This window comes from Cylas formicarius, unplaced genomic scaffold, assembly GCF_029955315.1.
Source record: "Cylas formicarius isolate icCylForm1 unplaced genomic scaffold, icCylForm1.1 PGA_scaffold_10__41_contigs__length_53128322, whole genome shotgun sequence".
NCBI lineage: Eukaryota > Metazoa > Arthropoda > Insecta > Coleoptera > Brentidae > Cylas > Cylas formicarius.
In genome coordinates, this window is record NW_026844214.1 from 15,828,455 (window position 1) to 15,839,409 (window position 10,955).

General features: G+C 32.2%; 2 protein-coding genes across 2 annotated transcripts in view; both read right to left on the bottom strand.

Moving 5' to 3' along the window:
• LOC132699358 (atos homolog protein A) overlaps positions 1-9,831 on the bottom strand; it is a 47,035-nt gene extending 37,204 nt beyond the window's left edge. The window contains exon 1 of the mRNA XM_060666022.1: positions 9,618-9,831. Coding sequence (XP_060522005.1) covers positions 9,618-9,656 — 39 coding nt within the window. The 5' untranslated portion in view covers positions 9,657-9,831. The remainder of the gene's footprint in view (positions 1-9,617) is intronic.
• Positions 9,832-10,081: 250 nt separating this feature from the next.
• Positions 10,082-10,634, bottom strand: LOC132705846 (translation machinery-associated protein 7 homolog). The gene is made up of 2 exons (XM_060676775.1): positions 10,511-10,634; positions 10,082-10,380 (listed from the first exon to the last, which is right to left on the bottom strand). Exon 2 carries the CDS (start codon positions 10,378-10,380, stop codon positions 10,186-10,188), a length of 195 nt encoding a protein of 64 aa, XP_060532758.1. The 5' UTR covers positions 10,511-10,634; the 3' UTR covers positions 10,082-10,185.
• Between the last annotated feature and the right edge of the window lie 321 nt (positions 10,635-10,955).

Consider the following 10,955-nt stretch of genomic DNA (forward strand, 5'->3'; position numbering starts at 1 on the left):
CAGTCACGACTAGCTTTCTTTTTTCTCTCCCACTCATATTGGCAGCTACTCACACTGTTATACGTTCTTTAGAAAGTTTTCCACCCACACACTTTTCGCTGGCGTCATTTTGCAACAAATACCAGTTTTGTCAGCAGGGTACTTTTCTGCTAGTTTTGGCCACGTCTTCTTCAGCCAATGGTTAGTGACGTTTCTGTCGACATCACGGGCTTCGCCACTTATCTGCCCATAATTTATACCATGTCTCTGAACTTCCCCAACTATCCTTCCGAAGCCTTGAAATCGATAATGCCAAGCTGTTCAGCAAACTTTTCTGCTTTTGGTTTTACGATAGGTCCAGAGAGCGGTACATTTTTAAGACGTTGCTGTTGGAACCACTACAACAATGCCCGATCAAAATCTTCAAATTTTGGCTTTCTTAGTTTTTTACTAGAACTGCCTGCCGCTTCAGCCTGAATGATTTTTTCTTTGCACTTCTAAATCGCGGATACAGTCGAAGGTGTAAGTCCGTATCGACGTCGCACTAGTATAGCATGGAACACGCTGTAAGCAAACACGGCACCCATTTAGCAGAGATTTTTTTCGCACCCAATTTTTCGCCACTGTACCTTGTTATAGATGTGTGACCTCAACGGTTTCGTGCACTTTGATTTGTTGGTCACCTAAAATCATATGGTGGATTTTGTCAATCATTTCGAGGGTAGACACTTCCACAAGACGTCCGGATCGTTTAAACGGTTAAACTCGGTCAACCAATTGTAAACAGTTGCAACCAAAGGCGCCAATGTGCCATGCACTTCGTCCAACTTAGCTTTGATTTCTTTCTGCATCAACCCTTTCTAATAGAAGCGTTTAAGCACTGCTTCAAACTCACACTTATACATTTTTATAGACCACTTTAAGTTATTAAGTTATTGAACGACCCTCGTACATTTCCAATGTACTAACATCATTTTTAGCGCTTTAGTAATAAAGTTTTTGCTTAATTATTCCCAAGCCACCAGACAACCTGCATACCTTTGTTACAAATCCAACATACACGACTTTTCGTCATGAGCGAACTGACAGCTGTTTCAGTGGGTAACAGACTCAAAAGCACGGGTCGTAGCCATTGTTTCCGAAGAACTTTGACCTACCCCTTCCCTAACCGACTAGACTGGCTGGCGGACTATAACCCGTCCGATCCAGACAGCAAAGCGGTGCCTTCAACCCTCCTCCAGTGTTTTACGCTTCTTTTTGGGTTGTTGTTAAGAATATAGCATATACGAAGTCAATTGGAACAGGACAAAAACTGAAACTAGGATTAGGAAGCATATTTGTTGTGTATTAGAAACTGGTAATTAGAGCAGCAATTTTTTTTGCCCAATTAATAAACAATTATTTCTGAAATGTTTCATAAAGTTGCTCGGTCCAATTTTTTATAATTCGTGTAAAATGACGAAGTCATAGTCAATTGACCGAAAGTCAAAATATCTTTTATTATTATAGTCCCATCCTCTTCAACCTTCAAGTATACTTTGCATAAAAGTATCTTGGCTATTGACAGCAATTATCGAAGTAACCTGTAAATCACGCGTGAAATTTCTATAATTTAAATTAAATGTAAGCAAATTAATCTAAAAACCAATATGTGATTAAATACGTTACGTTACGTTAGTTGTAGAATGCGTCTTACGTATTGTTTGATTGAACCTTAACCAATTTTGACAAACAGCAGTTGATAACTACAAGAGTGCTACGTAAGCATAAGTGTTAATTAAAAGAACTTTAATGGTGATGTTTCATTTGAACTCTTGTTGAAATGTTTTATTCCATCTAGATCAAGGATATCATCCTCCGTGCGTTTGTTGAACAGACTCACTTAACATTTTTAGGGATATAAGATATAAAGCATAAGATAAGTACATAAAAAAAATCATACTTTTTTCTATTTTTTTGTAGACACAAAATTAAGGATTGTGGAAATTCCAAACTAAATGTGTTAAAAATACCCTTTTCTATGAGGAAAATTATGTAGTTAAAATTGAAGAAAAAGAAAAAAAATTTAGTAACATAAAAAAAAATTAAAATATGTTATGTCCGTTTTGACAAAACACTTATATTTATTAATTCAACACTGACACTGACAATAAACTTTCCCACTTTTTGAAAAAATATTTTAAGAGTATTTTTATGTGTGATTTTTACTTAAGAACTTTTCAATTACGACGGAATACAAAAAAAATCGGCATAATCTAAAAAATATTTTTCAAAATCGCTGAAATCTGGAAAATAATTTCCAAATATGTGAAACCTTTATAGAGTTCGCGAAATCTGAATTCTGTTAAATCTTTGTGAAATATTAGTGCTAATACAAAATACGATGACATTAAATATATACAAATTGTCAATAATTTGGTCATGGAGATGGCATGGTCATGAAGATTAATTAAAATGGACTAATTCAAATTCAATTTAATTTTTAAAAATGTGATGTACTGCATTTTTCCAAATCTCAATCGGAATATTATTTATTCAATTTATTACACTTGGATTTAAAGCAGGAATAAATAAAATTTTCTGCTATCACATTTGATTTTACTTGACTTTACTTACAATGATATAAAAAATTCGTAAACAGTATGCTAGATGTATTCAGCTAAACTATCACATGCTTATTAGTTTTTAATAGCATATCAATTCAACATATGTAACACAGGTTCTTGAATTTCAGTTTCTGTACTTAATGAATTTGGTGCTTTTTGTAACAGGCAGAAGTGATAGCTTATCAGTAGTATCCATTACCATGGAATATTTTTGAAAAGAAAATTTTAAAAACAGTTTTGAAAAAGTTGTGTACTTGCATCTTCGTGATAATCCAAGCTAGAGTTCTTAGTATTCTTCGCAGACAACAGCAAGGAGTTTGGAATAAAGCCCTTCTGTTGCAGATTGAGTTATGGAGATGCGTTTTCCTTTATTTGAAGGTGCTTTTGTCTGGCAATTTTTAGTGAAATCAACCCATTTTTGGGATACTGTCATGTCAATGTCATCTAGGTCAATTATACATCTGTTTTCGTATATAATTTTTTTAATTTTCTGTACGATTCTATTACTACTGGTTTTTGTCTATTTTGCGGTATTTAAATCCTATTTTACAAATAATTCTACATTTGTTTCATTTTCTTCTAGCTTTTATTTCTGTTTATTCTAAGTAGGTTTTGATAAAGGCAAAATATTTTCCTTAACATATTTTGTTCACATGTTTCATACACATGTTTCACCATTTCTTTTGCATCTAGTGATTTCGTCTCAACATAATAGAAAAAGGGTTAAACAGTAACAATAGGTATGACGGTGGTAACTACTTGTTGAGGTAGGGTCCGTCAAAAACCAAGACTGTATTCTTTGACACACTCCACACAAACGTCGAGACAAATCCTATACTTTAAAAGCGCTATTTTATTTTCTATGGTCTCTAAAGTGTCAGTCGTGCTATTCCTAGCGCTTTTCTATGAATATGTACTAATAACCCGGCAAAATGTTTTGTCTCAGTTTTCTAAATATTTTTTAAGAAATGATACGACCGGAATGACTCAAGCCAACATTCACCGGCGTTTTTTATTTTCACCTGTGGTTGTTTGTTGAAAATTTGGCAAAAACGGACAGTGGACTTTTCCGAAGTTCAGTCAGTCCTGTAGTCGCAACAAGGTGAACGAACCTGTTACGCGCAGTCAAGTCTTTGCGGGAGTCCTTTCCTTTGTCCAAAAGTCTATTAACCTTCTTCGCCGTCGCTGTTGCCGAACTTTAGAGCTTAAACCCAATCTCAAAAAATGATTCACCCCCAGAATATACAAAAAGTTAAGGCAAGTGACGCCTTACGTCCGGCGTTACAAATTCGAAACACACCAAAGTTTCACATTTTATGGGGTCGACAAGATCGAAAAACACAAGAATTTGCAACTTGTATTGGGCGAAAATGCTGTAATTATGTGAAATCGTTTTCATTTTTGTACTGGATTTATAAAGCAATAGCCTTTCTGCTCTCTGCAATGGTACAAACATTAAATCGGTTTTGGTTAGTTTAGTAGTAAAATATTTTGGTTTTAAAAATTTTAAATGGCAAGATTGTGACCTGATCTAAAATTGGATATATAAACTTAGGTCTAGAGAATTTTTCTCGTTTTTTGGGTATTTTAACTTCTTAGCTCTATGTAAATTTCATGACGGAGTGGGATGTTATCTATGACTATCTGAGTGGAGTGACAACAGATTATTTGAGTTATGAATTTCTAAATCTAATAGCGGTTGATAATATCTATATCCCGCGTTGGTTATCGCCATTTTTTGCCCAGTATAACAGCAAATGCGAAAATTGAATGAAAAAGACCGTGGTGGTCATAGCAAAAATTTGAAACCAGAACCACAATGAGTTTTATTCTTATTTAATTTTAAGTCATTAACTGTAAACCACTGACTGGCATGTGCTTTTGACAACTGTGTTTTCCTTTAAAGATGTGTGGATGTGCGGATTTGATGTATCTCGACAAATATCAATCACAAGAACGGCAAAGTCACAAAGCAGTTAAAGGAATCAGAGAGGAAAATTTGTAGTACGTTATGTTCATATTTTAACATCAATGTTTTTTCCAAAATATATAAGAACTAAAAGTTCAGACTTTCACGAAATTATATATTTTGACATGACAATTGTTTCGACAACACCGTGTCTTTATCAAATGATAAATGATATTTTGATAAATGGATTTTCATCAAGTAAAAGCCACCTCAGTTCAATGTTTTTTTTTCTTTTTTATGCATAAGCTAAACCTAGAGAGGAATCTGGAGCTTTATTATTTAAAATTATCAATACATATACATAGCTGCCCTTAATTAACTAATTGATTTATTGCTAGCATATAGATACTGTTAATGTTACAGTTAAGAGATCTACTGTTAAACATTGTTTAGCACTACCGCAAAAGTCTGAATGCGAATTATGAAAATTACGACGTTTGTTATTGGCAATTAAAAGAAAATAAGCCCCCTAATTGCCGTGAATAAGTATGCCAAAATAACTATATAAACTATAAAATGCTCAATACTGATGGGTCACCGCGATATTATTTAATATCACGCTTAATGGTAATTCTCAGTAATAATGGACTCTAATTTTATTTAAAAAGCAAGAATAAAATAAATAAATATTACCAAATCTCTACGAAGAGCACAAATTTAACATTTTAAAAATAATATTGTTTAGGTTAAAATGTTCCCTAACTTTCTGAAAAATCGAAATAATATTACAATATTTTCCAAAATTTAAGCGTTGCAAAATTATATATTATCAAACTCATAACCGTTCTTGTTTCGACTAAACAGAGATCCCTGGTGCTCAATAAAACTGTACATTCCTTGGGTATAAATATTAAGATTTGAACCAATTTATTTTAGTCCAAAAATACAGACTAAGGTGTCAAGAAAAAGTTAATTTATAATTTTTCTACTTTATTTTAAATGAAACTTTTACTTTTTTTACATACTGCTATGAAAAATTGTTTATAACGGAGCATTATTTGCAGGATATACCTTTATGGCTAAAGTTTATGAGAAAAATGATATTTACTGATTTTATTTAAACTAATACGCCAAAGTACATGGTATGGTGGATTTTATTTAATCGAAATACCGAAGTACCGCCCAGACCTTACCTTTTATAACATTTTTTATAATTTTATAGGAAAAGAATATTTTAAGTTGTGTAAGACGTCCAATAAATACCAAAACACTTTAAGTTTTACGATATAGCACCTAAAACGGGTCCGTTACTTTATAAAACCTTTCGTGTTGGTTACTTGAGGTTTGATAGAGTTCCTAAAAAAACTTGTTACAACACTTTTTTTACAGCTACTACTGTTTTTACAACGTTGTCGGTTTACACAATTATAAAAAACATAATTCGTTTAATTATAAACTTTATTCAGATATGTATAAAAAAAAACCTAAGCTCGCTTCTTCAAGAACAAATATATAAACAACTGGAACCTGAGATGATTGGTTAACTGACATATCTTGTTGTTCACTCATAAAGCTACAAGTATTCCAAAATCATCTTAAGTTTTATCATAAGAGCTATAAGACCCATTTAAAAATTTCGAAGGTGTTTAATATTACTCGAAAGCTCATATAAAACTATTCATTTTTAGCTGGTGAAGCTGGTCCTTTTATATGGCGGCCATCGTATGCCTTCATAAAAAGGAAGACTATCGCGTTTTAAGCAATTCTTGAACTTGAAGAACAAATTTACTATTAAAAAATGATCCGCATTTTAATTGCAAGTTTCTGGTTTTTACCAAAATTATATTTTAAAATGCTTGAAACGAATGCGCTTTAGTTTTAGAAAGGGTTAAAAGGGTCGCGGTTAAATTTAAATTATTCGAAAAAATATTTGTGCCAAATTAAGTCCCAATACTCTCAAAATGCAATGACAAGGACACGAAATAAAATATATTGTAAACAAATGATAAAAAAAAAACTTGAAAAAAAAGGATGCGAGTTTTTCTTTTGTGTTCATAAACACTGTAGGTGGCTTTTATAGCCGTAACGGCAATATATTCTTTGGATTTATAAAATGTATTTATGGTTTCTAAAGGTAATGATAATCTGGTAGTTACAAATAAATGGATTGATGTTAGTTCGGGATCAACGTATGGACTAAACTAAATTTCGCTCCAGAAATCTGCAATTTTACTGTGCACCACTAATTAAACTATAACTCTTGTATTCAATTAATCTATTTTAACTATAACCGGCGTAGGAAAACAAAGTGGGTAGTATTTTTTTACTTAATTGGATCAAAATTAATGGCGTTACGACAACTTACTTCTAGACTTATTGTGGAAAATTGCTTACACTATAAATGCAAAAGAAACGCTGCGAACGTTTGTCATTTGAAAATTATCGTTAATAATGCCATTTAATTGTTAAGTTGAAAATGTACCACAAGAAATTCTAGTTGTATGTTATATCAACAGTTACACAACATTTCGGGTATAGTTGCACAATTACTAGTTAGTCGTCTGTCCAATGCCAAAACCGTTGGATAAAATGTGTAGAGATTTAACAATACCATGATGTTTACAGTTGGCAATACTAATGAGGACTTAACATTGTGAGTTTCTTGTAGAATAATTTAATGTTATTTTGTTTATATTGTTCCCACAATGAATACTACGTTAATATTTTAAGTTTTCATATATTTACACTAGTTATCATTACCAGGTTTTTTAAAATCCTACGAAACTTTTTTTTTCTTTTAGAACAAATTTTCGACGAAAAAGTTACACCTAATCCATAAACAAAATATTATGAAAGTACAAATTCTTAATTTACTACTGGTAATTCTTTCTTGCTGCACATAAAATACTTAGCGCTTCTGCTGCAGTTTATTGGAACGGTGTAGTTAACAAACAATATCTATTTCCGAACGGTTTTTACTTTGTGAAGCCAGCACCTTATAGGCAATCCACATCATACGACAACGATAAATGGAATTATTTTACACCTGCGCTTGACCGCTAGCTGGGAAACAATCAAAAAAGTATTCGAAATTGGCTGTGAGAACAAACTTAAAATCTTCGCATATAAAATACCAGTTCAGGATCTAATGTTCGCGTTGGTCCGAGAACCATATCCCTTGCAGAATATTTAATTACTGGATTTATGATTTATATAGACTAGGTTAGCCTTCAATCTATATATCGAAGCGCGGTTTCTCTAATAGAACCTAAACAATACCGCGATTTATGTGAAATGGGAAAAATGTTTTTTTTTCTATAGGTAATGAAAAACAGCAATCCAGTTTCTTGCAATATGCACAATGAATGGAAAAACGTGCATTTACGCTAACACTTTCTCGTTCTAACGAGCTCATAATAATATTGTGACGTAATACAGGAATTACAATAATTACTGCTCTAAATCGTTAACCCTGAATCGGTAAAAACAATACCTCAACAAATGGCTATACTACCGAATTAAATTAGAAAGTTATTTTTTTGCGTAATTAAGACATAATGTTGGGAACACAAGCGCTATAACATAATACCAATAATTCTACTTTCACTCGTATACCGGCGGTGATACCACTTTTGTCATTTTCGTTTCGATCCACGTGACGAGGAATACTACACAGGGTGATTTTAATTTGCGTCAAGACAATGGAGCTTTACGTTTATTGGGTATACATATTTTTGAGGGGGAAACCAGCACCACTTTGGTAAAGTTTCTTCAGGATAAAGGTTTCGAAGCTGTTTAAATCTTCCTCATTATTTTGGATAGCATAAATCGAGAATCAAATCCATGGTTTTTAAATTAAACCCTTAACTTACCATTTTTACCTCGGAACATTTTGTTTTCCTTTGTCCAAGTGCAATTACTTTCTCTAATTTTATTAGCACTTCAAAAAAATAAATTTATTTATATAACAATTATAACACACACATATATATATATATATATATATATATATATATATATATATATATATATATATATATATATATATATATATATATATATATATATATATAAATATATATTTAAGTTTAATCCGGACTTTTAAGTGGCACCCACCTCTTTACATTTGTTTTTAAGAAATTCTACAACAGAGTGTTCCAATTTAAAAAACTAACTATATAATATCAAATATGAATAAATATAATATCGACTATAAACCGCCAATAATTAGACGTAAAAATATAAATAATATGCCATGAAACTCCATAGTTATTGAAATTATCCTAAACAACTTAATTACCTTGGTAAGTCTACTAGCTCAAAGGAGAATGTTCAAATTTCTGTTAAATAGTTATAATGTGACCAATCCACTTAATAACCACTAGTTACATTTAGCAGGAATGATAATCAAAAAGCTATTTGATTATTAGATTAAATAGATTCCCAGATTTTACCAATTCGATTCATGATGCAAAGTTGAACTACTGCCCAATTCGGCAACAATGTTAAATGAACACGGAATTATCAGCTGTTTTTGACGAACAGTGAAATCTATACTAAAGAAGTTTAATTTTTTAATATTTCAAAGGTTCCAAATTCAAATAAATAAATACGTATTTCCTTTTTACTTGTCTTATTTCTGAGTCAATCGAGTGAATGTAAAATTGTACATTCACAAAACAGTAAAAATTACATACAATACTAAAACACCTTTAGTTCAATAGTAAGATGTTTTGATCTTTGTAGTGTGACTTTTTCATAATAAAAACAAAGATTATTTTTAAAAAGGCACAGTTTATAAAACAAGTGTACAGCGTCTTTACCAAATTCCACGTTGCGACGCGATAAAATCTAAGCTGATGATTAATTGTTATTTAATAAGAACGCAAAAACTCATTACTTTCAAATGAGCATAAGTACAGACGACGCCAATGACAGAGTAACGATCTAATTTATTTATCAATATCAGACTAAAGTCGAACAGTACAACAAAGGATTCAGGTTTCCACCGCACGATTCGATTGTTTGAACTCAGCTGTTTTGATTCGCTCCGAAACGCATAGACAAAATGGCACCCAGGCCCAGGTCTCGGGGTACAAAAAACTGTTAAATTGAACAATTACCTTATTGTCGTGCTGTAATTTTAACACCGACGTACGCATATGCTATATAACCGCACTGGTTTCAAAGTTTTTCATTCTTTTCGCAAACATAATGGTTTAGAAAGACACTTTCTTTAGACAAAGCTCTAAAAATCTTGCACACTCCCGCCTACAAACAACTGTCGTCACAGGTTCACCCAAGACTGGTCAGCTGTTTGTCAAACGGAAAACCAGATGGGCTCATGCGTTGTTGCGCGTTCGGTAGTGTTTTGTCCTCTATTAACAATTCGTTCGAGTGGTAATTTTTATGTTCTGTGACTGACCCAGTTATCGAAGAACTGACGTTCGCCTGGAAGCATTTGTTGTTGATCTATGGTAAAGCATTGATCCTTAAAATTGACGAATGCGCCGAGTTAAAATGGTTTTGCATTATAAATCTTGGGGATCTACTATATTCTGCAAAAAGCTTATTTTTCGAAGTTGGCGTTTATTTTATTAACATTTATTTATACAGTTTGAAATGTTAAAAATGTATTTATTTGGATATACAAAAATTTTGTTAAAAATATTTCAGTTATTTCACCATTCGTCACTTTTTACCGGACTTTTTGATTCCGCCACTAACTAGCGGTCCTTTCTGAGCCGCCTTTGCTTTAGCCTCTTGAAGGGCCTTTTGTTGTTCTTTCTGTTTTTGCTTAAGAGCCAGATCCTCATCATCAAGCTCTTTGCTGTCCTTTTTGGGCTGCTTAAGGGGTTTCTTTTTTCCGCCCTCTCGTCCAGACATCTAAAAATATATGCACTTAAACTATCCAAAAATTTAAATGTAGATAACCTAAAATAAAATTTTAACAGAAATTGCATCCATTACATGAAAACAACGAAAAATAGTTAAACAACATAAACAGTGCACATACCTTCTAATATTTTTTAAAATAGCTATTTTAATTCAAACAATTTTTCTTATAAAATTAAAGTCTAACCGCGGAAAAGGTACCATAGAAATATATATGACAAGGAATTTGCTAACCACAGAATAGCAAGATCAGCATCATTCGAAACTATGCTAAAATCAATGTCGTTGTAACCATAGACCTTTATTTTGTTTACGTTTACATTAAAATTTTTCAATCTCATCCCACTGTATGGTCTAGGGCCGCTATAAAAAAGTTTTTTAATAAGCGACGTTCTAATTTCATTATAATCATACTTTAATTAGTTGCATTCTTCTGGAATAGAAATTTGTCTTTCAAAGGATATATAATTCATTAACAGCGAAACTTACAGCATCCTGGCGAAACAAATTGCCTTTACCATCCACGGTTAAGATCATCATTCCTGTCAAATATAAAATTCTATTAT

Coding starts and splice junctions, on each gene's coding strand:
- LOC132705846 (XM_060676775.1), bottom strand. CDS start 10,380: ATGTCTGGACGAGAGGGCGGAAAAAAGAAACCCCTTAAGCAGCCCAAA.